Here is a 27215-nt window from a genome sequence, read left to right as displayed (position 1 = left end):
ACAGATTCAGAGAAAACATTTTAATTTTAACATTTAACAAAAATGGCATTTAACACTTTAAAAAATGGTACAAAAGATGGCATCAAAGGAAATGTTTCAGGTTTAGTGACATAAGAAAATGCTCATAGTGTAACATGTAACAAATAAATAAACAAGGCTCTGCAAGGATGCTATCATGTAGTAAGATAAACCATAATATGAAGATGTGATTTCACCTTGGAATGCATTAGTGTTTTGAAACTATAACTTTTCCACAAAAAGGGATAGATGGTAGACAGGATCTTGGAAACAGAATTATAAATAAAAGTAACTTGCAGTTAACCAATGAATGTAAATAATTCCTATGAAGCTGGAATGGCACCTCCTATAGGTGGTGTTGACAGAGGTGGCAGGAGGAGAGACTTTAGTTTGGCTGACATCGCTGCAATTTCAGGGTCCTGGGTTTCATACATCTTCACCAGTCTGGCAAATTTAAGGACACCTAAAAACAAACAGAGCCAGGATCAACGTAGTGAATTGGATCATCTTATTGGAACAGCATGCAAATTTTGATCAAATACAGTAACTGTGCAAAAGACAGTAATTTTGAGATTTCTAGTTTCAAATAATTATTTTCTCATTTCAGAAAAGTTTGAATTCATGTGGTCATGCTTGGTCAGAAAGGTAACTTTGACAATGTACACCTTCAAAACTGATGTTAGGTTTAAAATGTAATGCTGTTTTACAATGCTCATTTGATGGAAAATGAAGCAAGTGACATGACCACAATTTAGTTACGGGTCACACCTGTGGGATTGCGGGTCAGATAGAATACGGCTGCGGAGGGAAATCACCAATATTGCCAGAGAAGAAACAATATGGCCTAAAAAACATAACTACTCTGCACGGTCTGAGAGGCACAAACGGTAACTGTGACTTTTAAGTTTTATTTGTTGGCATTATTTGTCAAAGTGCTTTGCATGGACAGTTTAACATGTCGCAAGCTAGCACACCGGACCTGTCTAATGATAGAAAATTAGCTTGAAAGACCTACTTTTGGAATTAGTTAATTTGTTTTACTGCCTGTAAAACAAATTATGCCATTTTAGCTGTATCGGTTTTATGTCCACAGTGTTCATCAATGAGGTTCTCAAAGAAGGGGTGATGAACAAAGCTCACCTTCTCCCTCATTGTTGAATCCATAGGCTTTGATCACCTCTTGTTGGATCTGGGTTGCCACAGGCAGCACAAGCTGCAGCATCTTGCCCATGTCGTTGCAAGCACTTTCTCGAGCTTCCTCCATCCGTGCAGCATTTTCTGGTACTGAAAAGGCCTGGATCACCTCACTCAAAACCACTGCAAAAGAAACCAAAACATCTGTAGTTTTTCTGCAAGGTAAGTACATTTTTATGCAGCACCTTCCATTACAAGTGAACTCCAACCTACATTCAACTCAGCACATAAACACAGACAGGCACGCATATACAGTGACAATTCAGAAAGAAAAAAAAAGTTTCTGAAAGTAGACGTCGTTGTGGCAAATCTTGATATGAAAATAGACCAGGACAATCCTAACCAGTTCAGTATCAAATGATAAACTGCAAGAAGTGTCAGTCCAATATATATTCAGTAACACTGTGGACCACCTGTGAAAGATCTACAAAAAAACAACTTTTATACATCTAAACCAGTTTTTATTACCTCTGGTCTGCTCAACAGTGAGAGTGGGCTGCTGTGCTGGAGCTGAGGCCATGTCTGCAGGGAAAAGAGAGAGGATATTTACAGCGAATAATATAAAATGACTGTAGACAAGAGCACTGACGTATAAGAGAGTTCAATACATAGTTACGTAAAGACAATCACAGGTCTTTGAGGGTAGTCTGACGAATATGAAGTAACCTTTTTTGACTTATGTACCAAAAATATCTAGATGAATAACATATGCCTGGGAAAGTTGATATTGACTGACATCCATAACTTAATAAGGGGAAAAAACTACTGAGAGTGAGGCTCTCATTCACAACAGTACCCTGACAATACATCACATAAACAATCATACACAGAATAAAAAGACACATTAGGAAAAATAGGTGCAGTCATTAGACAAAAACATTACTCAACAGAGGCTTAAACTATTTTGTACCTAACAAAGATCAGAAGCCTATTCCGCTTATGAGGAACATAAGTACAAGCCATTTTCTCAATTCTGTATTAAGAAATGGGATATTCAGAAAAATCCCATCTTGTTGGCAGATAAGGTAACCCATATTTGGAAATCCTAAAAGTAATCATAGTAACATAATTTATTTTGGATATCTTTATAAATAAAAGGTCAGTGCCATTCCTTTTGAGTGGTCAGTGATGGTCAATTTTAAAGTATAAAATGATGGGTCCTAAAAGTGTAACTTGTAATAAATGAAAGAGCACTGTGAAACACAGCACCAAGTGGCCATATGTAAATTACATCTGCATTGTCAATCGCTGAAATAAAATGTTTACTGCTGAAAGAGAGGTTTATTTCCAAAACAAGAAGCCTAATTCAATTTTTAAGTTCTAAGTCAGCTCCTCAGTATGATTTTTAAAAGAAATGAGTGTAAATATAACATGAAGCTTTTGTCATCTGCGACCAAGTTATTGTGCCGATTGTAAAACTTTAACCGCGTCATCCGCAGAATACTGCTGATCTTACCTCATTTACACTGAACAAAGTTAGAAATTCAGCAACATAACATTTTAATAAATGTCTATCAGTTTTTTTTAACATAAAGAAGCAAGTATTTTTTTTGTTCCAATACATCTGGCATCTCTAACAGAATGGATGTTGTGAAACAACCCAATATGACTACACTACAGTTCAAAAGCTTGGGGTCACTTAGAAATATACTTATTTTTGAAAGAAAAGCAGTTATTTCCCAATGAAGACAACAATAAATGAATCAGAAATATGGTCTAGACATTGTCAATGTGGTAAATGACTATTCTGGCTCAAAGTGGATGATTTTTAATGGTGTTGAAAAGCTATTTGATGACTAGAAAACCCTTGAGCAATTATGTTAGCACATGAACAAAAGTCTGAGTTTACAACTATGAAATTGTCTGGATGACCCCAAACTTTTGTACGGTAGTGAATAAAAGAAATGATAATGGTCAGATAAAGAATGTGGTCATAGACCAGAAATGACAAGCAAAGAACTAATCTTTGGCTAGTGGAATGATGTTCCACTGTTCCTAAAGAGCTTGATGAAGTTGGCCAACATTTTAGGAGACAAATCATGTTGTCCCAGAGCATCCTGTCTAAAACCATTTCTAACATTGAACATGCTAACAGTCCAGTCTCATCTGTTTGTCATCTGTGCCATTGTGTCATTTAAATAAAGCTGCCTTTAATACTCACTGCTTAAAGGAGTGTCTGTGTCCCTTAAAGCCACAGGCTGTGCATTAACTCAGTGGTTGACAATGTGTCACCAGCTGAACAGCCTAAATTATTTCCTAGTATGTCTTAGTTTGCTGTAAAACCAATAGAAAGCAGGACTATCTGCATGTTAGGTGTGTATACAGTGTGAACAGAGTATGACCTAGCTTTGACCCTTGTGGCACCCCTTAAGGACATCATGAGAATTAAACTGATAACAGCTTGCAACAATTGCTTGTGGTCTGCCAGTGAGATAACTATGAAACAAGTTACATGTACTGGAGTCACAACCGACAGATCTAGTTCCTTCCCCCAAACAAGGACACAATCCACTGTGTCAAATGCCTTCAACAAATCAATGAACATGGTAACACAATATACTCACAAAGCCAGAGAACAGGTTCCATCATTCACTGCCTACGTGCAGTGAATGATGGAACAGTCAGGGTGCTTTGGCCTGCTGTGAGACCAGACTGATGAAGGTTTCAAATGATTTTCTCAGATTTTTTGCTAAACTGAGAGTCGGAGTTGATTGCTTGGGTCACCACCTTTGAACAGAGCCTGGAGATGAGCTGCTTTCGACACTCTGGGAATATTCCTGCTGTCAACATGGTGCTAAACTTGAAGGCAAACAGTACGTCTTTCTACATCCAGTAAATGCAACAGTACAAATGACAGGGGTGGATAAACAACTAATAAGACACGTAATAGAAAAACCGATTATTACATAAAACAACAACTGTTAAACATGAAGAAAATGTGATGTATTTGTGACGATCGGCGAGGGAAACCACTGCCGACAAACGTTAACGACAGTGGTTTCCTTTCTACGAATAGCTTAAAACGTCAGCTGACAGGAGACAGCTCGGGACGGCAACAACAGATAAAATACATTTTCATGAAAGAATGAAACAGTGAACATTAAAGAGCTCAAGTTTGGGAACTCACCACTGATGAAAACAATCAAGCTAGTACCACCCCAGTGAAAATGCCGCAAAGTGGCCCCTTTTGCGACAGTTGGGAGGCTATTTATGACATGGCTTCCTTCCTTCAGGTAGACGCCGACGTGAGAAGTAAACAAAGACTTTGGTAAGATAGTAGAATGGTGACATCTCTCCAAAAAATGTAGTTAAAGAGAAGGATAGACATATGTTCTACATTTTAAATTATTCATAACTTTAAGGTAAAACAGACAAAGTTGTGAATGTCTCGTCCTAGCAGCTGTTTTACCGCATAGAGCCAGTACGGCCAGTGGAGAGGAAGCATCGATGGAGCAGAAGCTGGCCGAGTTCAGAGCCAGGCGGCAGGCTGAGAAGAGTCAGACTACTGCTCCACAGAACAGAGAGCAAGAAGCAGCACCTACAAGTGCTCAATGTGAGTCCACAGCTACAGCTCACAGTCTGCAGCCAGAGGACACAGAAAACACCCAACCTGCAAGTCAAAGCTCTCAAGGCAGGGTAAGAGATCACTTTGTTTCAGCTTTTTTAAGTTATGAGACAGGTCAGATATTTATAACATTTCTGAATAATATTCGATAGCTTCTTCATATTACTGTGAATGGTATAAAGGTAAAACGGTAAGTTTAATGCTGTTCAACATGTATTTTGCAGTGAAAGTGGGAATGTCACACGAGGAAACTTTCCCCAGAGACGCAAAAGCATCAATGTTCACAGCAGGTGATTAGCACCAGACCTTACTTACAATATATACTACAAATGCATTATTGTATGATCATCGTCACATTATCATTATTAGCAGAAATAGACTGCAGCGTACAGTAGGGACTGCAAAAAAAATCACTGGAGGCCCCTGTCCTCCATCCAGTAACTGTTCAACAGGAGTGATGTTTTTCACAGAACCAGGAAGAGGGCAGTGAACATCATTAGACACCACTCACCCTGGACATAAACTGTACTCTCTCCTCCCCTCCAGCAGGCGCTACAGAGCCATGTACACTGAAGAACAGCTTCTTCCTACTGCCATCACCCTAATCAACAGCTGAGCCATTCCTCCACACCTGTACAATATACCAATGTATATGTACATTACTTTTGCACTAAGAACAGTATTCTCTGCTTTTTGCACTGTATTATCGCTGTAGCAATTATCATTTTGCACTACTGTGTTTATATGTCATTTAAAATGTGTCAATATCTGTATATACTTTTTTTAATCATTATTATTATTATTGTTTTACTATTACATTATTTTTTCTTAATTTTATTTCATTTGTTTATTTATTTTCTCTTCTTCTTTCTATAGTTATTTTATTTTTCTCTTTCCTTATTCCAAGGGTGACACCAACAGCTGAAAGTTAATTCTGATTCTGATTATTCTCTTTGATTTGGAGATCATTTAAAAGCTTCTTATACTGTTACAGAGCTGTAACAGTTATTTTCATTATTGATTAATCTTCAGACTTTTCTCTTGATTGATCATTTGGTCTAAATTTGTACATTTATCCTGTGACCCTGACCCCCAGGTTACGATCTACTGACATGCAGCGTAACTTTCTGTCTTTGTAGGACCGTAGAGACTGGCTGCTGGACAGTGCTCTGGGAAGGTGGCTGGCTTCGAGGCAGCTTGTCCTTTCAAATCTTACTTTGCTCAAAGTGCTGCTGTGGCTGGTTCTGCTGGGTCTGTTTGTTGAACTCGAGTTTGGCCTCCCCTTCTTCGTCATCTCTCTCTTCTACTGGCTCTACGAAGGACTCCGCAACCCAGCGCCCCGCAAGCCTGGAGAACTGAGCGCTTATTCAGTCTTCAACCCAGACTGTCAGCCTCTGTTGGGCGCTCTCACTGCAGAGCAGCTGGAGGGAGAGATGGGATACAGACCTCTGGCTAACAGATGAAGTGTTTGGGATTTGCGCATCAGATAATCAGAGATATTCTTCATTTGACAAATGCTAATTTACTCAGGAATTTGCTTTAATTTAAGTTTTTTACTTGTGTATAACACAGTAAATTGGGATTGCCTTATTTACAGTTTTATTCCTGTGTTTTTACTGGAAGCATTTTAATGGAACAGCTACCGAGGAGAACATAAGGTGGTGGAGGATGGATATGTCACATCAGATACAGTGGTCTAATCATCACCATTACTTAGTATAAAAAGTGATGGATTGATATGTCCATAAATGGTACTTAGGGTTCTAACGTTGGCTGATTGTATACACTAAAAGGAAGAGCGGCAAGCTGCTTTTATTACATGATAAAAATGTTTGCTATATATTTATGATTTTCCAGGTTTAATAAATATTTGTAAAGAGTGAAGCAGAACTGATTGTGTTTTGTTTTGTTTTTTTCTAAGGCTCAATGTCATAACCTGTAAAGCTTTGCAACACACAGTCAGGGCCAAAGCCAAAGAGTTGTTTAGGATAGCAGCAGACACCACAGTCTGGCCAAACCTCTGGCCATCCCATGCTACTAAAAGGGAGGCCTGTTAGAGAGATATGCACATTACATGAAGTAGCTTTTTTCTAGGGCTATTTATCCCTTACAGATACAGTTGAACAGTGCAACCATCCCCATTTAACTACATGGAACCTAGTAAATCTGGCAATCCAGAAAATCTTTACATGTAATTAAAAAATATGTTCATACATGTTTTGATTTGTAAGTTTGATTTAGGTCGAAGTTGTTTTATTATCCTGTGAGCTTTATCACCAGTTTGAAAAAATCTGAACTTAAACAACCACTCCAGATTTTCGAGTTATTAGGAATTACATTAAAAAAAAAAAAAAATAAAGGGATAATAGTGAGGTATGAGTAAAAGTGACAAATCATAGTTGAAAGTGAAATGCCAAATAATTACTGTTTCGCGGCAAAGATATAAAACAGAGTCCTGAGGGCATGGGAAGAAAGACATAAAAATTGCTTTTTCCTCAGGAATTTAAAAGCTATGTTGTAAGTCTGAGATGAACTTGCTCTTTACACCCTGCTTCGTTTCATGCTATTTTATATGCTGCTGTGACAAAGAGAAATATCAAACTAAATGTCGTGTAAGGATATGCTGTGGCAATAAAAAAAAAAATCTACGTATCTATTGTGCCATACTAGTGTGAGTAGTACTCTCTGCCTGGCAAAACTCGATACAGTGAAACTTTTTCAATCAAAGTTTTTACAGTTGAGCCTCAGATTAATGGTTTTTTTGACACAACGTCAAAGTATCTCAGCAGGAATTCTTTGGGCACTTGGACCCAGCAGGTTACTTTTCTCCGAGAGAGCGCCTTTTACAGACGACACAAGATGATTCAGTCCCCCTCCTTCCGCATTGGTTGAACAGCAGTTAGACGACTTTGAGCCCAGACTTAATCGTGTCGTTTAAAACACCTAAAAGTCTGGAGGGCATTCTGATTTGACAGATTGATATTGTATTTTAACTGGTGCTTGTGTCCTTTTAACTCTTGTTGAACGGTTCTTCAGATAGGAAATGTTGTTGAAGATCATTATGAGCTCTGATGTTGGAAAACAACTTAGCTGAGTTGCGTGTGGCTTGTTAGGTAATTATCTCATCACATTCCGGCTCTTTGAGGGTCAAAGGTCTCACACTTACTGCATCTCCTGAATTCAACCGGAGAGATCTGTGTGGCATTGTACTGCTCTGTTAACTGTAGTAAGTATTCATCTCTATTCAGATGATATTAACTGGATATTATTGAGTACTATGTTTGCTATCTATCAACGGTAGCATGCTCTTTGATCAGTATCAATTGCAGAAGTTTATTGCTCAATCAGTTTTCTTTACTTTCCTATCTAAACTGAATAAATATTAGCTAATGGCGTTTGCAGTTTCTGAAGGCAGGTAGGTTTAGGATTGCAAAATTTCTTTGTAGGTAGGTTGTTTAGCATTGTGGCTTTATTTATTCTCTGCTCAGGATTATTATTTTGGCCTTGGTACTCCCCGAACTGACCTTTATTGTTTTGGTTTTTATTATCTGACTGTTAAACATTGATATACCAGCATGAACAAAGTCTAAAGGGCTTCAGTAGAAGGCAGCTGGGCCTCTCTTTGGTTCTGGAAGAAGCTTGGGTCATTCCAGAATTGGAGAACATTTGGGCTTCAAATTTTTTGAATAATACATTTTTTCTTGTGCAATTTGCTGCTGCATATCCATCAATAATAGGTAATAAACAATCAAAGACTTGATTGGCTCAGCGTACACATCAGTGGTATCGTTTTTATTCCGTGTTTTATTTGTTGCTTGCTAACTCGAATCACAGTAAAAGGGTTGCTAATCCATGCTAATGTTAGCTTTTTCTCAGGAGTAGAAGATATGTAGCTAGCTGTTACTGCTGACCAAGAGGACAAACTCACTGATGGAAAAAAAAGTCAAGAAAAAGTTAAAAAGAATCTTATCCTGATTATATGCATAATGGGGTTGCGTGAGGTAGAGTGAGACATTCAGTCAAGGCTGACAATGTTATGAAAATATGAAAAATAGAAGAGAGGACATAGCTTTTCTCTTCTCATTGTTTTGGAAAACTGTTTGATGATGGTAATTCTAGCGTAATTCACTGTTTTCTTCTCCTTCTACCAGCTAAAATGGTTATACTACCAGGGTTGTTGTGGGGCACACGTTCCATACATAATAATTATTATTTTAAATATTATGTTGAAAAAAAGTCTCACAATTACAAGACACATCAATGAAAAATAATAAGGGAGATTTAAATTTCATTTGAACTGTTTTCTTTGAGATTCAATTTTGTCAGCAGGGGTGTTGAACAAGAGAAACATTTCATTTTAGGGGGAACTCAGACTTGTTTGGTATTTTTAAAAACATGATCAAACATTCTTTTCTAATATTTTTTTCAGGTTTGGTCTCAGGACAAGTACAGTTAAACAACAACAACTGCACGTTTTAGTTGGTTGTACTTGGATTATTTGAAATTTGATGAATGGGACGTAAAATATCCTCCAACTCTGTGTCTGTTTAAAATGTTGTAACATGCAGTGGTTTCAAAGTGTGATGAAAACTGATTACGATAAATTATGGGACAGTGTTGCAACAGAACTTTACTATAAATCCAACAGTGGTTCAACTTTACCCATCTCATTTTAATCCTTTTCAGCCACATTCATGAAACGGTAGCATTTTTTAGACTGTCCTCTGTGGACCCGCTTCACTTCTCACTCAGTGCTTCTTCACCTGAGTCTAGTTTGCATCTATTGAAGCTCTTAGGATTCCACTGACCTGGATGACTGAGAACTGACACAGACATGCTGAACGAAGTAACTTCTCATATTCCTTATCTAGTTTTAGGATCTTCCACCGCCCTAGGTCAACAAGTCAGCAATGTCTGGAAGCCCTGCAGTGGTTATGCGACTGGTGGCCTCCGCCTACAGTGTGGCTGAAAAGGCTGGTGCCATTGTAAGAAAGGTCCTTCATAGTGGAGAACTTGGCATTGTTGAAAAGGTATGACATTTCATACTAAAATGATTCATCATTCAGGGGAAAACACACAGCTTGTGCCAATTAGACACATGAAAAATGCATAAACATAATTTTCAGTGGAGATTCAAGGCAGGTAGTAATACAGAAATGATCTGAATCTTCTTTGACTTCCTGATTCTACTCCGGCACAGACAGGAGCTAATGATTTGCAGACGCTGGCGGACAGACTGGCACAGCAGAGCATTTGTGCTTCGCTCTCCAGACGTTTCCCCAAAATCACCATCATTGGAGAGGAGGTGAGTGAACACTTAACTGTATTTTGGCAGCATACACTACCGTTCAAAAGTTTGGGGTCGCCCAGACAGTTTCATGTTTCCCATGAAAACTCACACTTTTAATCATTTGCTGACATAACTGCACAAAGGTTTTCTAATCATCAATTAGCCTTTCAACAACATTAGCTAACACACTGTATCATTAGAACACAGGAGTGATGGTTGCTGGAAATGTTCCTCTGTACCCCTATGGAGATCATCATCATCATCCTTTACACCAAGTAGTGTGTAGGGCAGCAACAAAGTTCCTCCACTTCTGCCTATCCTGGGCCAGCCTTGTCAATGAACTCCAAGAGTGCTGCATGGCCTCCATCTCACCCTCTACTGTTCTTCTCCATGTTGTTCTTGGTCTTCCTCTCTTTCTTTTGCCATCTGGGGTCCAGTGCAGTGCTGTTCTTGTGACTGACTGTGGGTCTTTACGGAGTGTGTGTCCAATCCATTTCCATCGTCGCCTTGTGATGATGGTGCCCATGTCTTGTTGTTGGCATGTAGATATGTAGATATTCCATTAAAAATCAGCCGTTTCCAGCTAGAATAGTCATTTACCACATTATTAATGTCTAGACTGTATTTCTGATCCTTTATTGAAAAAATGCTTTTCTTTCAAAAATAAGACCCCATACTTTTGAACGGAAGTGTATGTTGGACTTAAAGACACTGATCCGGCACAAAGTTTTGTTGAGGACTCAGACTAATGATCACGTTTGTTCTGTTATGCAGGAGCTTCCAGACGAAGAGGTACAGGAAGATCTCATTGAGAATGGCCAGGCAGAGGAAATCCTTCAGAAGACCTGTCCAGCTGAGTACAGCGGGCTGACAGAAGAAGAGGTAGAGTCAGAAATAGAATGTAAAACTTCAGTAACCAGTATCCACCGATAGTCTGTCGTCTAATCTTTGTTTGAATTTAATTTTCTTTCTGTTTGGCACCTGAATATATTCTAAACAATTCCATCCTGTTAAAACTGTTGGAGTATAGTGTACTGTGGTGTTTATTCCTTTTGCACATTTTCCTCCTACAGAGTGCACATTATTATTCTGAATGTGTCTGTTTGAATCTCAGCTCGTTGTGTGGGTGGATCCCCTCGACGGCACAAAGGAGTATACTGAAGGTAGGTTCTTCAAATATGTTTCTTGAAAATTCGCCTATTTGTGTGTACTAAGCACACTAGAGAAATACATGTAGCAGTGAAGTGACTCTTCCAGCTTGCATACATGCAGTAGCTTCAGCATTTCATCACTGCCTCTGCACTTAGGTTTTAAGCTTAGGAGTTTATTTTTCCTCTTCGTGAAAGTATGAGTGTGGTGGAAATATCTAAACAAAGTATTTGCAACCTGAACTTGTGCAGAAATTGAATTTAGATCAGCAGCAGCATTTATGCTCTGTATCTGTTAAAATGTTGTAACATGCAGTGGTTTCAAAGTGTGATGAAACTGATTACGATAAATTATGGGACAGTGTTGCAACAGAACTTTACCATAAACCTTTTCAGCCACATTCGTGAAACGGTAGCATTTTTTAGACTGTCCTCTGTGGATTTCTGAATCATTTTCTTTCCATTTTGCCACCAAGTCTGTGGTCACCTCAAGCAGCACTAATAACAAGACTGACTTTTGAATAGTTGTTTTTTTTTTTTAAAGAAAACTAAAGAATACTCACGTTATCTTGATTAAGGAGAAGGGTTTTGTTGGGTATTTTTTCTGTCATTACCCCCAGATCCCCACACAAGGATACACTCTGCTCGGTACGTAAATAATGTAACATCGCAAATGCACCAGCCATGTTGTATGTAGTTCTAATGTGAATTCCATGGGTATACACCAATGCTTTAGTAGTTTAGACTGTTGATCAGAAAAGGCTGGTTCGTAAACACCGTAGCCATTGCTGAATGCTGACATTAAGTGAATGTCTGTAGAAACTCGATTTTTAATGAAGATGTTCATATCTCTTATTATGTATCTTATTAACCCAGATAGCAAACTATGGGTGAATCAATGTTGAATCTATGTTGAGACCTAACGTCAAAATTATACAGAAAGCGCAAGGTTGATAAAATGTTGAGTCAACGTTTGCTTTTCAACCATAAATCACACTTTACCCAGATAGCAAAAGATGTTAAATCAATGTTGAATTCGGGTTAAGAAGGTTGAATTGTGGTTACGGTTGAAGACTGATGGTTGGATCAACGTTGATTCAACAACATTTTGTCAACATTGAAGTTTGTGTTTAAAAGATGCCGTTGAATCTACATTGTATTTCGGTTTAATTAAAATGTTTGACAGGTCAATGTTTAATTAATGTTGAATCTATGTTTGCAAACATGTAATCTATGTAAGCAAACGTTGACTCAACATTTTATCAACCTTGCGCTTTCTGTATAATTTCAACGTTCGGTCTCAACATACACACGTGGACAAAATTGTTGGTACCCCTCAGTTAAAGAAGGAAAAACCCACAATTCTCACTGAAATCACTTGAAACTCACAAAAGTAACAATAAATAAAAATTTATTGAAAATTAAATAATCAAAATCAGCCATCACTTTTGAATTGTTGATTAACATAATTATTTAAAAAAAACAAACTATTGAAATAGGGCTGGACAAAAATGATGGTACCCATAACTTAATATTTTGTTGCACAACCTTTTGAGGCAATCACTGCAATTAAACGATTTCTGTATTTGTCAATGAGCGTTCTGCAGCTGTCAACAGGTATTTTGGCCCACTCCTCATGAGCAAACAGCTCCAGTTGTCTCAGGTTTGATGGGTGTCTTCTCCAAATGGCATGTTTCAGCTCCTTCCACATATGTTCAATGGGATTCAGATCTGGGCTCATAGAAGGCCACTTTAGAATAGTCCAACGCTTTTCTCTCAGCCATTCTTGGGTGTTTTTGGCTGTGTGTTTTGGATCGTTGTCCTGTTGGAAGACCCATGACCTGCGACTGAGACCAAGCTTTCTGACACTAGGCAGCACATTTCTCTCCAGAATGCCTTGATAGTCTTCAGATTTCATCGTACCTTGCACACTTTCAAGACACCCTGTGCCAGATGCAGCAAAGCAGCCCCAAAACATTACTGAGCCTCCTCCATGTTTCACCGTAGGGACAGTGTTCTTTTCTTCGTATGCTTGGTTTTTGAGTCTATGAACATAGAGTTGATGTGCCTTACCAAAAAGCTCCAGTTTGGTCTCATCTGTCCAAAGGACATTCTCCCAGAAGCTTTGTGGCTTGTCAACATGCATTTTTGCAAATTCCAGTCTGGCTTTTTTAAGAGTTTTTTTCAGCAGTGGTGTCCTCCTTGGTCGTCTCCCATGAAGTCCACTTTGGCTCAAACAACGACGAATGGTGCGATCTGACACTGATGTACCTTGGCCTTGGAGTTCACCTTTAATTTCTTTGGAGGTTGCTCTGGGCTCTTTGGATACAATTCCAACGATCCGTCTCTTCAATTTGTCATCAATTTTCCTCTTGCGGCCACGTCCAGGGAGGTTGGCTACTGTCCCGTGGGTCTTGAATTTCTGAATAATATGAGCCACTGTTGTCACAGGAACTTCAAGCTGTTTAGAGATGGTCTTATAGCCTTTACCTTTAAGATGTTTGTCTATAATTTTTTTTCGGATGTCCTGGGACAATTCTCTCCTTCGCTTTCTGTTGTCCATGTTCAGTGTGGTACACACCTTTTCACCAAACAGCAGGGTGACTACTTGTCTCCCTTTAAATAGGCAGACTGACTGATTATGAGTTTGGAAACACCTGTGATGTCAATTAAATGACACACCTGAGTTAATCATGTCACTCTGGTCAAACAGTTTTCAATCTTTTATAGAGGTACCATCATTTTTGTCCAGGCCTGTTTCATTAGTTTGTTTTTTTAAATAATTATGTTAATCAACAATTCAAAAGTGATGGCTGTTTTTGATTATTTAATTTTCAATAAATTTTTATTTATTGTTACTTTTGTGAGTTTCAAGTGATTTCAGTGAGAATTGTGGGTTTTTCCTTCTTTAACTGAGGGGTACCAACAATTTTGTCCACGTGTGTAGATTCAACATTGATTCACCCATAGTTTGCTATCTGGGAAGTTATATCCTGTGGAAATAATACTTTTCTAAGATCTTAAGTTAATGTAGCAGATAACAGCAAAGAACATGGAGAGTCCAGATATAAAGACATAAAGTATGAGATGAATGAACATTTTGCTAACAGTTGTTCCCTCTATTTTGATGCTTTGTAGTTGCTTTGAGCCGTAGTTATGTTGTGTTCTGCTGACATGGCTACTGTTTAAAATGTTTTACATGCACTAGTTGGCAAACAGAGGTTAAACTTGTAACTGCCTTGTGTGGCAGAAGCATGTGAAAAATGATTATGGGAACTTTTGAAGGCTAATTTTGGTTACCTGGCACCTAACAGAACAACCTGTGATCTAATCTTACGATCGATTTTATTTTATTCCTGTTTCGATTTTGTAGCAAAATGCCGTCTAGTTTGTTGGGTTGCTGTCTGACTCTCACTCTGCAGACTCTTCCTGTCACTTTCATACTTTTTGCTTCTCTTCTTTTTGTATCCCTGCTGCTCCTATCCACCTGCCTCTCACTCTCGTCCTGCTGATGCCAGCGTCGAGGGGCCTTCATCTTCCAACCGTAGCCCAGATATCGCTCAAAGGGTCGAACACCTCTCAGCCTCACAGCACAGCTCTCTGTATGAGACGGCAAATTTTACCTCTAGCAGTGTACAATATCAGTTATTCCGCACCATTAAACAAGAATTCGTTTATTTAAAAGTTTAAAACATTTTTCTGTCTTATGCATGTGAACATCGTACTGCCACTTAACTGGCCACACCAACAACGTTTGCTTCTAAGTGAAAGAGCAGTTGTATCATTTATTGGTGACCAGCTAACATCCTGCTGCTTTCTGACTTCAGGGCTCTTGGATAACGTGACGGTGCTCATTGGTATTGCATACGGAGGCAGAGCTATCGCAGGTGTCATCAACCAGCCGTTCTACAACTACCAGGTACAAACCAAATGAAGTGTCTGCAGCTGCATTTTAGAAGATGGTCACTCTGATCAGTTCTGACTTTTTCCTCTTTAGATGGGAGCAGGAGCAGTTTTAGGAAGAACCATGTGGGGAATGCCAGGATTGGGCGCCTTTGGATTCCAGCTGCAGGAAGTTCCAGGTGATAGACGGATTGTCACGACCACCCGCTCCCATAGCAACAAGCTGGTAACGGACTGCGTAGACGCCATGGAGCCTCATGAAGTTATAAGAGTGGGAGGTGCTGGAAACAAGGTGAGACTGACTGGTAATGGGACTTTACATGTACAGTCATGTGTTGGATAGATTTGGTTTATGGTCCTGTCTGAAGGAGCTGAAAGCCTGTGTCATAAATCAGTTCAGTAGATTTGAGTCATTCACAGTGAAGTGCAGAGTAGAGGCCAGTAACCACAGCATGTGAATGCCACAGAAGGATGATGTAAAATGCTGCCATTAAACATTAAAATAACTTTTAATAGTAAAAGTTCCTGTTTGTAGATGTACAGTGCAATGAAAAAGTATTTGCCTCCTACTCGAATTCTTATTTTTTTTATATTTCCCCCACTTAAATGTTTAAATCCATCAAACATATTAAAGACAACCAAAGTATGCAGAAAATGCAGTTTTTAAATGATGATTTAACGTTTTAAGGGGGGAAAAAACTATCCAAACATACCTGGCCCTATGTGAAAAAGTATTTGCCGCTCTAGTTAAATCATGAATTAACTGTGGCTAATCACATTTTTTGGAAAGTGAGTTCAATTTTGCTGACCAGACCCAAGTCTGATTACCTCCAGACCAGTTCAATCAAGAAATCACTTAAATAGAACCTGTTTGACTAAATGAAGCCAAAGATCTTAAAAATCTGCAACAAAATGCTGCGATCCAAAGACATTCAAGAACAGAAATAAAGTAAAGTAACAGTCTGGAAAGGGTTGCAAAGCCTTTTCTAAAGCTTTAGGGCTACAGGTGAGAGACATTATCCACAAATGGAGAAAACATGGAACAGTGGTGAACCTTCCAAGGAGTGGCCGGCCTACCAAAATTACCCCAAGAGCACAGCTCCAGGAGCTCACAAAGGAACCCAGGACAACATCTAGAACTTCAGGCCTCCCTTGCCTCAAACATTGTTATTGTTCATGACTCAACAATAAGGAGGAGACTGGGCAAAAACGGCATCCATAGCAGAGTTTCACTGTCAAAACTACCGCTGAACAAAAAGAAAATAAAGGCTCATCTTACTTTTGCAAACAAGCATCTGAATGATCCCCAAGACTTCTGGGAGACTATTCTATGGATTGATGAGACCGAAGTTGAAGCATTTCAGAAAAAGAACATCATACCAACAGTCAAACATGGTGGTGATGAATTCAATGACAAAAAAATTAAAACAATTCTGCAAAGAAAAGTGGTCCCAAACATCTCCACAGAGATGTGAAAGACTCATTACATTATAGAACACGCTTGATTTCAGTTGTTGCTGCTGAGCGTGGGCCGACCAGTTATTAGGTTTAGGGGGCAATTACTTTTTCCACTCAGGACCAGGTAGCTTTGTAGTTTGTTTTTTTTTGCATAATAAATAAAATCATCATTTAAAAATTGCATTTTGGGTTTACTTGGATTATCTTTGTCTGATATATACATTTGTTTGATGGTCTTAAGCATTTAAGTGGGGAAAAAATGTTAAAAAATAAGAATTTGAGAATAATACTTTTTTTACATCACTGTAGATGTTAAATGAGTTGACAAAAAAAAACACATTCTAGCAATAACCAGATGTGGAAATGCTTCTTGACTCATGTCTGTAGATAATCCAGCTTGTGGAGGGAAAGGCCTCCGCTTATGTCTTTGCCAGTCCCGGGTGCAAAAAGTGGGACACTTGTGCTCCTGAAGCCATCCTGCATGCTGTTGGAGGTAAAAAAAAAAAATCATCATTTCTGTCTCAGCATACAGGGAGGCTTCAAATAATACATGTATCAGCTCTTTCATGGGTTTATCAATGCACATCTGCAGGTTCAACTTGGGTCTTTGCATCTGAAAACAAGCAGTTTTACTGTCTTGAAACTGTTCTTCGAAATATTTCATATCTACTCTTTTCTTATGCAGGCAAACTGACGGATATGCACGGAAATGGATACAGATATGATGCTAATGTAAAGCACATGAACTCTGCTGGGGTTCTCGCTGCACTACGCAATCATGAGTACTATGTCAGCAGAGTACCGCAGTCAGTGCTGCAAGCTCTCAAGTCACAGTGAGGTCTGTCTTCTTGTCCTCCTGCTGCAGAGAAATTACCTCTCGTACTTGGAAAACCCAGCAGCGGAGTTTGTGGACACATCCTACATGTCACATGCAGGAACACGATGTATGAAAATGTCACGACACCTATTTTATCCCTTTAAATGAACATTTGATTTTTGTATCTCATTTTAGTCACATGTAAAAGGTAATTTACAAAACAACATTTTGATTACACTCTTTATTCCAGTGCCTACAACTGAATGTTGTGATGAGTCACATTGAACACAGAAAGCCAGCTCAATAGCACTTCCATTTATTACACTCCTCTGAAACAAATGTGTTCAAACCTCTGAACTTCTTTACACATCAATTCCAACTTGAACATCAATAGATTTACAAGGCAAAAGGCAAGATTTAAATAAATAAAATGATACAGGTTAAATGTTCAGTAGTGAGTTGGAAATGATTTACTGTTCTTCATTCAATAACCACTAGGTGGGAACAATGTACTACAACTAGTGTAATGTAGACGACAAACAACATCATCGTCTTGACTTTTGACCTCTTCATAATGTCATGTGATGACTGAAGTGCAACAATGTTCAGTGTGGAAGAGGTCGACACCTACTGCTGTGGAGAACATGACTCGGCTGAGCTGTAAATATAAAAAATGAATTTGCTGACATCTATTGCTTAAGCCTGTACTTGGAGTCATTTTCTTATCTCACGAATCCTTTCAATCGTATACCTCCCTTTTTGCCCTGGTATATTTGTCTACTTTTCTGCACATCTACTGTGTTTGTCAGACTAAAGGACTCAAGTGCTCTCTGAGCTGTTTGGTTCCCACATGTTCCACAAACACTGGATGTACATCAGAGATCAAAGGGAATCATTTGCACTATTGCGTTGTTTTCCCCGTTTATTTTTTAGCAACAATGGAAAATCGCTTCTTTAACGATCACAAATGCTCGCCCAGTGACACACAGGATAAAAAGGTACACAACTTGGTGCTGGTTGTGAAAAGCTGGCTGGAAACACTAATCTAATGAGGAGCATTAACTGTATAAGAGCACCCTTACAAAGCTATAGCATAGCTGTGGCTTTTATAAAAGTTCAGACTGGCTTTATGGTTGCATACAGCAAGATTTCTAACAATATTTATTTCACTTATGTCATTTAGATCTTAGGATTTTCTTGATATCTCCATGACAAGAACAGCATTTGTTAGAGAGGAACGTATATGCTGCCCTGTCTACCAAGTGATTCTTACAGTAAAAATCTGATATTTTGGGTTAGTTGCTTTCTTGCCCAGAGTTAAAAAAGAAGATTGATGCTTCGCCTCTGTCTTACATATGCGGCTCCAGCCAGCTTAAAGACTAGTATCTAGGTGGCTAGCATGGCTCTGCTCAAATGAAAACAAAGCATTTCTAAAGCTCACCAATTAACACATTTTTCAGCTGTACAAAAAACAGTCATAGAGCAAACTGCTGCTCACTAGAGGGTCTGTGCCCGACTAGTTATTGGTTGGAACCAATAATTTTCTATAGTCTCTGCTGGTTGCTAGGCAATAGGTCCTTACCAAAAATTATCTGCAGCTTTGGAGTTTTGTATAGTGGATCACACAAGATACAATAAATTAAAGAGCTGGTCGGTGGATTTTGTTACCTTTGGGCCGAGCCAGGCTGGCTGTTTCCCTTTGATTCCAAGCTCAGTCAGCCAGTTATCAGTCTTATACTAGAATACAAATAAGTATATATCCCAGTGAGACCATTTCTTGAAGCAGTCCAATACTTCAGCCAATCCAGAGGTGGGAATCAAAGTGAAACTGGTCCTTTAGGTTGGGACAATCTGGATTTTACATTGGCTCGGACTACAACTCATCCCAATCACGCAAGCGTGCATGCATTCACAAATTCACAATAGAAATGGTTAATTTCAAGGCAGATAAAGAAGCTTCTTTCCCATTCCACAAGAGGTTGGTGTTAATATTCCTGAATGGGTTGAGTAAATGCATACCATGGTATCAGAAAAAAAATGGAAAAACCATTCACATGTTCATAAAAATACCCACAGAACAAGCAAAAAAATCACTCTGGGAGTTCCTATATACACATGAACAAGCTGACTGAGAAAAGGCTGGAGTGTCTGAGGCAGCCTGCAGGGATGTGGTTCCAGAGACCAGCCGAGGGGGAGCAGGAGAGTCAGGCCAGCCGCTCACCTCTTTTTAGGTGCCTGAGTGGTACGAGGCGGGGTGACAGGGCGTCCTGAATTCACCCCACCGTACTGGTACTTGGCTTTTTTCTCTGACGGCTTCAGGATCTGAAAGGCAATACGGTCATATTGTTCAATACATCTACGATACATAATGCTGAATTTAATGTGGCAGTACTGAGACCTCTACCTGAAAAGAGCACATAAGGGACTCATCCACGCTCATCATGCCGCCAGCATTGTCAAACTCCCCGCAGTAGTTTGGGGCAGAAAACAGAGTCACCAGCTGTCGCTTTGCAAAGAACTCATAGCCATCCTCAACAACCTGTTGGGTGGCAGGATAAGAGCACAAATGATTAGCCAGCTGACAGAACAGTGTTTGGCTCCAACTTTGACTGGTGTTTGATTAATCTAAGTCAGAGGTGTCAAACATAAGACCCGCGGGCCGAACGCGGCCCACCAGAGGGTCCAATCTGGCCCGTGGGATGACTTCACAAAGTGTAAAAATTACAAAGACGACATGAACTGCAAATTGCAAAACTAAAAATTTTAAATAATTTCTAGATATTGACAGATAGTTTTGATAATAAAGTAAAATACGATATTCTTCAGTTCCAGATGCCTCTTTGTGCCTTTGTAGATAACCTGTTCTGGAAATTGTAATGCAAAAATGATAAGCTGAGGGATAATATTGTTGAAATTGCACTTCTTTTTCTTAAGAAATTTCAGGTTATTGTTCATGTTTCGGAAAACAATAGTTCAATAAATGTGATCATTTTCAAAATACACTTTTCTGCACAAACAAAGGAAAATGTGGAGTTTTCATTATATATGGGTTATTATGTTATGATTTTACTGGTTCTGCGCCCTTGAGATCTAGTTTGGCTGTATGCGGCCCCTGAACTAAAATTAGTTTGACACCTCTGATCTAAGTCATTTTGGAACAAAATGTGAAATATCCACTGATTCAGTGTTGTAAATGTCCACAAGTTCTGTTTTTTTTACAACCCTAAGTGAGCTAGTGAAATTATTTTAGTTTTTAATGCTGATTTTTTTTGTCCCTCAAAGTTCAAGCCTTCGTACACTCTGAAAAGACACAGGAGTGGTGGGTGGGAAAAAAGGTTAAAGGAGAGTAGGGGTTAATTTCTGTGATAAAGCTTTGTCAGCAGAAATGGATGTTGTTCTATCTGTCTTTTATAATAATATGTAGACTGTTGGATGAAATTTTCAGGAAAGGTCAGAAATGACACAAGGACCAAGTGATTAGATTTTGGCAGTGATGCAGCTTATTGTCTGGATCCATGGATTTGTTAAAGATTTCTGTATCACTGCGAGATAGCAGCATGGCGTCACCGTAACTATGACTACAAGTGAACACTGCATCAGCTGCCTGCTGATGATCACGATTGTGATCCTACTATAAGTCGACCGCTGCGGTCTTACAGGGATTTATCTGTCAGAAATGATACAAGGAACAATTGATTCAATTATGGGGGGGTTTCCAAGTCCATCAATTCCCACCACCCGGTACATATTTAGGTCACCCCATTCAGTATCCATACATAATGCACACATGTATAACACACGCCTGTGCTCAATGCCAGATCATTTTGTTTGTGGGTACATCTATATTAAATGGCCACATTGTATGGTGCCATGATTTCTGATCAACAATAACTAATAAACAAATGCTGCATTTAAAAAATAATGCTGCATTTCTGACAATGCCATATCGGGGAATGAACAGCCTTGGTGGAGTACTTGGAGTACTCTGAGTACTTTTCTAGTTCTTAGTTTTCAGGGGAGCACATTTCTACATTTGCAGAAGTTGCCTTTGACTTAATGCTGTAATGGATTAATCCATGAACAAAAAATTTGCATCAAATGTACAAATCTAAAAATCTACTGTGATCCTTTTTTCAAATAAAATCAGTTTAACAAAACTTGACTGTTAACATTTTGGTTTCTGTTTCTGTATTTGCTGTAATTTCAAATATGGTCTAATTTATTTGCATTGACAAAGTGCAGTTTAATTCTCAACTGAATTGTTTTAAATGTAGCCCTAAATCATTAAGCAGTCCAAGGTTACTTGATGTGCTCGACAGATGAGATCCAGGTCGTGGCGGTTGAGGAACTTGCTGACCACATCGGCCCCGAAGGTGAAGGAAACTCCCCGATCATTTTCCCCCCACCCCTGGACATCTTTGTCAGGGTCTGACCACAGCAAGTCGCACAGCAAACCTGAAGCAAAGAAACAAGAAACGGTCACGCCAAGCAGCCAGTCTGATAAATACATATTCCAGCAACACTAATAAAGCCAGGCTGCATGGTGGTTATAGCCTTGCAGCTAGAAGTTCCCGTTTAGCGTCCCAGCCTTCCTGGAATCTTTCTGCATGGAGTTTGCATGTTCTCCCTGTACATGCATGGGCTTTCTCCGGGTATTCCGGCTTCCTCCCACAGTCCAAAAATATGCTGAGGTTAACTGGTAACTCTAAATTGTCCGTAGGTGTGAATGTGAGTGTGACTTTTGTTTGTCTGTATATGTAGCATTGTGATAGACTGGTGACCTGTTCAGGGTGTCTCCTGCCTTCATCTGAAGTCAGCTGGGATAGACTCCAGCCCACCACGACGCTAATGAGGATTAAGCGGTGTATAGATAATGGATGGATGGACTAATAAAGCCTGTTGTGCACTATTCTAACATGAAAGCATTAACTGATTATTTGATGTTCTTATTGTTCAGTTTTCTCCAATAATTAATCTTGAAAATATGCTACAGTTTACTACTAGCACTAATTGTAAAAGCAGGTACTCAAAAATCACCTGATAAAAACTTTGTCTTCTTTTAATTAAATAACACAAACACAGAATAACAGACCTGTGTCTGGGACATCAGTAGGTCTCATAATGCGTCGGATTTGTTCCATGGACTGCAGATCAGGCGAGAGTCCTGAAGGAAGAGATGACAGCATTAAAAGCTGACACAACACAGCGACTCCTGACAGTTCCCTCAAATTATTCAAATACCAAATTCTGATTATAACTGCACTTACATCTTGAATGCACAAAGGCAACTAGAAAAACACAGAGAGCACAGTACTCCACCAAGGCTGTTCATTCCCCCAAATGGCATTGGCAGAAATGCAGCAATTTATTTATTTTTTTTACAAATTCTGTATTTCTTTATTAGGTATTGATGATCAAAAATCACGGCAACATAGAATGTGGCCATTTAATATAGATGTACAACGCAAACAAAATGTTACAGTGATGCCGTGCCACTATCTTGCAGTGATACAAAAATCTTTAACAAATCCTTGGAGCCAGATTATAAACCGCATCACTGCCAAAATCCAATCAATTTGTCCTTGTGACATTTCTGACATTCCCTGAAAATGCCATCCAAATCCGTTGGTCCGTTTTTGAGTAATGTTGCTAACAGAGAGATAGACATATTGATTTTAAGGACTACATTACTGTCTGCTATGGAACAGATGCTTCACAAACCTCCATGGCAGCAGAAGATCTTCTCATCAATAATTGCAGCGATGGGCAGACAATTAAAACAGTCTGTGAATGTCTTCCAGAGCTTTATGTTAAATCTGCGCTTGCCTAAGGAAAATACATATTAAATAAAAAAAGGTTTAAAATGCAGAACAAGTCTTGCTTGTAAATTAAAACATTAGCAAAATGACAGTGGCTTTTAGATTACAATATATCATGTGATGCTCTACGCAAATGTCATTTATCCTAATCTGAGATGTTCTGGGGTTTTCTTTCAGTTTAGGATGAGAAAAGAGGCAATAGATTACAACATTCTGTGTTTTTAACTTAGGGGAAAGTGTTTACACTTCTAGTAAGGACTAAAGAATAAATATTAAGTTAATTAATATTTATTATTAATACTTACTAATAAATATGACATTAATCAGATTAAAGATGGCTTATGAGCTGTTTAAATGCCCATTCCAAGTTTGAAGATATAGATGTGATTCAAAGTGCTTATTTTGTTTGAGCATCAAGCAAAAACAAAACAAATTATGTATTTGATTTGTAACATGTAGTAAATTCTCATTTTTAAGAATCTGTGACCATTCATAGAATTAACAGATGTAGATGTACCCACTGCACAACAAACATCATCTTCCAACTTACACTCATCATAGAAGCCATAAATACGATTGATGGAGGCACACTCATGGTTCCCCCTGAGCAAGAAGAAGTTCTCTGGGTATTTGATCTTGTAGGCAAGCAGCAGACAGATGGTCTCTAGCGACTGTTTCCCTCTGTCCACGTAGTCTCCCAGGAACAGATAGTTGGCCTCTGGAGGGAAGCCCCCATACTCAAATAGCCTCAGTAGGTCTGTGTACTGTCCATGGATATCACCTGGAATTAAATGCTCATTTTACCATTCACAGCCTGCACAAGTTAACATCTTAAAAATCAGCATGAGATGAACAAAAACAAATAGGAGTTAATGAAGATAAATTAAGTATTGTTTCTTTTGCATCACAGAAATGCAGCAATATGTCTTCAATCCATTTAAACCTTTAGACCACAACTGTTGTGTATTTTAAGCGTGTGTTTTTAAAGGTGAAAGCAAAAGCTACAGGCGCATGTACGCTCAGTGACACAACTTAGGATGGTAACATTGCTTCTGTTGGCAGGTGTTTGTTCTCACCGCAGATTTTGAGAGGAGCCTCCAGTTCCAGCAGAATCGGCTGACTAAGGAAAATCTCTCTAGACTTGATGCAGAGCCCTCGCACCTCAGCCTCTGTCATTTGTACGATCTTCCCTGGACGACATCCTCGCACTTCAAGGTGAGAAACAGAACATTTTTTTCTGCAGTTGTGTGTTTCAGCATTGATTCACTACATGAGTGAGTGAGTTGTTATGGACGGACAAAAGGTTTAGAAGGCTAATTCATGTGAAAAGTAAAATTGAGGATGCTGACTAATATGTTAAGGCTATACACAAATTTTATTAAAAGACTTACACTATCATTCCAAAGTTTGGAGTCACCCAGGCAATTTCATGTTTTGAATGAAAACTCACACTTTTATTCATGTGCTAACATAATTCCACGGGCCTTTTCTAATCATCAATTAGCCTTTCAACACAACCCTGATAGCATAACCTTTTTAGCTGGTAGAAGAAAACAGTGAGTCACATGATACGCTGGAATTACCATCATCAAATAGATTTCCAAAAGAATGGGTAGAACAAAGCTATGTCCATCCATCCATTCTCTATACACCGCTTTATCCTCACTAGGGTCGCTGGAGCCTATCTCAGCTGACTCGGGCGAAGGCAGGGGACACCCTGGACAGGTCGCCAGTCTGTCGCAGGGCTACATATACAGACAAACACTCACACTCACACTCACATTCACACCTACAGACAACTTAGAGTAACCAATTAACCTCAGCATATTTTTGGACTGTGGGAAGAAGCCGGAGTGCCTGGAGAAAACCCACGCACAGGGAGAACACTCCATGCAGAAAGATCCCAGGCCCAGGGATCTTCTTGCTGCTAACCACTATTCCACTGTGCAACCCCGCAAAGCTGTGTCTTCTCTTCAGTTTTTTATAACATCATCAGCCTTGATTGAATGTCTCATTCTACCTCGTGCAGCCCCATTATGCATATAATCAGGAAAAGACTTTTTTATTTCCATCAGTAAGTTTGTCCTCTTGGTCAGCAGTAACAGCTAGCTAAATATCTAGCTTCTACTCCTGAGAAAAAGCTAACATTAGCATGGACGAGCAACCCTGTTACTGTGACTAGAGTAGGGTTAGCAAACAACAAATAAAACATGGAATAAAAATGGCACCACTGATGTGTAGGCTGAGCCAATCAAGCCTTTGATAGTTTATTCCCTCCTATTGATGAATATGTACCAAAAAAAATTTAAAAGAGAAAATTAATTTTTCAAAAATTTTGAAGCCTAAATGTCCTCTAATTCTGGAATAACCCTACTACATTTGAAGTATTTTAGTACAAATACCTACAAATTGTATTGCAGGTCAATACTAGTTGACCAAGCTACCTACAGGTGAAAACGGAAGTGCAGAAAATGTATGTGTGATTGGCTGAATTTCAAATCTGCTGGCTGTGATGACTTCCTGTGTTGGGGGGCGTGTCCACGAGGTAGCCCGCTTGTTAGCCAGTAATAGCCACCTGCCCTGGCAACAGGTAGTGTTACTAAGCAACCGCAACGTTCTATGGTTCTTCCTGTTCTACTTCGGTCACTTTAACCAAGCTTCTGGGATAGGTCATCTGTTCAAACGCTAAGTTAATGATTAGTAAACGTGGTTGGCTTCAACTGTCGGACAGCAACGAGCTTTTTCTCCACCACGCACAGTACACGACTGAAGCTGCTGCTGATTTAGCATCACATTACACAGAGCTTTACCGCCACGGTTAGCTTACAGCGTGCTGATGAACACAGATAGCAGAGGATGCAATGCTACAGCGATTCCGAAATTACCGTAAAGTTACACGTTGCAAACAAGGGCCTGCAATTCAGAGATGTTCTTGGTAAAACACACAGACAGACAGAAACATCACAGTTACAACGTACCCTCCAGTAATCGAGAGATGAGGCTGTCAACGTTCAGTTCGCTTTCCGCCATGTTTCTGACACTCACACAGGTACAGTGAGCGGTGCTGCCCTCAGTGTTGACTTGTAGGCTCCAGTGAGGACGAGTCTCAATGTTTGACTGCAGCCCCTCGTCTCAATCCACTAATTGTACATCCTCGCTTCTTTTTTTCGACTCCTTTCCTTGCGTCTTAGTCCCTCCCACCAGAGCAGAGATGTGAGGGAAGAGGCAGCATTTTTTTTTTACCAAAATGAGATACACGAGTGTTCAAAAGTTTGGGTTCCCCCAGACAATTTCATGTTGTCCGTAAAAACTCGCATTTTTATTCATGTGCTATCATAGTTGAACAAGTGTTTTCTAATCATCAAATAGCCTTTCAACACCATTAGCTAACACAATGTAGCATTAAAATGCAGGAGTGATGGTTGCTGGAAATGGGACTCTGCACCCCTATGTAGAATTTCAGTTGTTTCCTGCTAGAATCGGTCATTTACCACATTAACAATGTCTAGACTGTATTTATGATTTATTAAATGTTGTCTTCACTGAAAAAAATGCTTTATTTTCAAAATAAGGACATTTCTAAGTGATCCGAACTTTTGAACGGTAGTGTAGGTCCCTTTTGTGTTAACGTTCCTCACTGCTTCATTCAGACAGACCCTCCACAGTGACGAAAAGCACAGCTGTATGCGTGTGTGCTGTATTTGTCATCCTCGGCTGAACAAAAAAAATACGTCCACAATCTAATGACTATTTTACCAACAGTAGAAGAAAAGTGTGACCTGCTGTTAGATCGTAATCGATCCTGTCTCTATGTAAGGGAAAATTTGTGACTGTAAATAAATAAGACAATGTTCATATTTTAAACAAATCTCACGAAATGATGAAACTTAACAATATGTTTATCTATCAACAAGATTTTGTGATTTTCCATCAGTTTTAACTAATATATTTTAGCTAACCACCGGACATATGAACAGTTTTCCCTGATTGTGTTGCAAGAAAA

The 27215-nt window shown here is 39.1% G+C and overlaps 4 protein-coding genes across 5 annotated transcripts; 2 read left to right on the top strand and 2 right to left on the bottom strand.

Moving 5' to 3' along the window:
* Positions 1–5: 5 nt before the first annotated feature.
* grcc10 (gene rich cluster, C10 gene) lies at positions 6–4413 on the bottom strand. The gene is made up of 4 exons (XM_022195603.2): positions 4340–4413; positions 1681–1734; positions 1159–1335; positions 6–481 (listed from the first exon to the last, which is right to left on the bottom strand). Exons 2-4 carry the CDS (start codon positions 1730–1732, stop codon positions 342–344), a joined length of 369 nt encoding a protein of 122 aa, XP_022051295.1. The 5' UTR covers positions 1733–1734; positions 4340–4413; the 3' UTR covers positions 6–341.
* saysd1 (SAYSVFN motif domain containing 1) lies at positions 4349–6667 on the top strand. The gene is made up of 3 exons (XM_022195601.2): positions 4349–4480; positions 4613–4848; positions 5917–6667. The coding sequence occupies exons 2-3, from the start codon at positions 4660–4662 to the stop codon at positions 6238–6240; spliced, it is 513 nt and encodes a 170-aa protein (XP_022051293.1). The 5' UTR covers positions 4349–4480; positions 4613–4659; the 3' UTR covers positions 6241–6667.
* Positions 6668–7871: 1204 nt separating this feature from the next.
* On the top strand, positions 7872–18081 carry bpnt1 (bisphosphate nucleotidase 1). 2 transcript variants are annotated; one of them, XM_022195604.2, is made up of 10 exons: positions 7872–8003; positions 9649–9807; positions 9978–10082; positions 10842–10949; positions 11182–11230; positions 14734–14817; positions 15043–15134; positions 15213–15410; positions 16964–17069; positions 17262–18081. In XM_022195604.2, the coding sequence occupies exons 2-10, from the start codon at positions 9688–9690 to the stop codon at positions 17411–17413; spliced, it is 1014 nt and encodes a 337-aa protein (XP_022051296.1). In that variant the 5' UTR covers positions 7872–8003; positions 9649–9687; the 3' UTR covers positions 17414–18081. The 2 variants fall into 2 exon arrangements, with proteins under 2 accessions (XP_022051296.1, XP_022051298.1); XM_022195606.2 differs by lacking the exon at positions 14734–14817.
* On the bottom strand, positions 17694–26384 carry LOC110952180 (serine/threonine-protein phosphatase PP1-beta catalytic subunit-like). The gene is made up of 8 exons (XM_022195607.2): positions 26191–26384; positions 24289–24420; positions 23763–23993; positions 23115–23219; positions 22486–22557; positions 21697–21848; positions 19798–19932; positions 17694–19715 (listed from the first exon to the last, which is right to left on the bottom strand). Exons 1-8 carry the CDS (start codon positions 26240–26242, stop codon positions 19611–19613), a joined length of 984 nt encoding a protein of 327 aa, XP_022051299.1. The 5' UTR covers positions 26243–26384; the 3' UTR covers positions 17694–19610.
* Positions 26385–27215: the final 831 nt, after the last annotated feature.

This window comes from Acanthochromis polyacanthus, chromosome 16 (assembly GCF_021347895.1).
Source record: "Acanthochromis polyacanthus isolate Apoly-LR-REF ecotype Palm Island chromosome 16, KAUST_Apoly_ChrSc, whole genome shotgun sequence".
Taxonomy (NCBI): domain Eukaryota; kingdom Metazoa; phylum Chordata; class Actinopteri; family Pomacentridae; genus Acanthochromis; species Acanthochromis polyacanthus.
The sequence above is the reverse complement of the archived record's forward strand: the minus strand, read 5'-3'. Positions and strand labels throughout refer to the sequence as shown.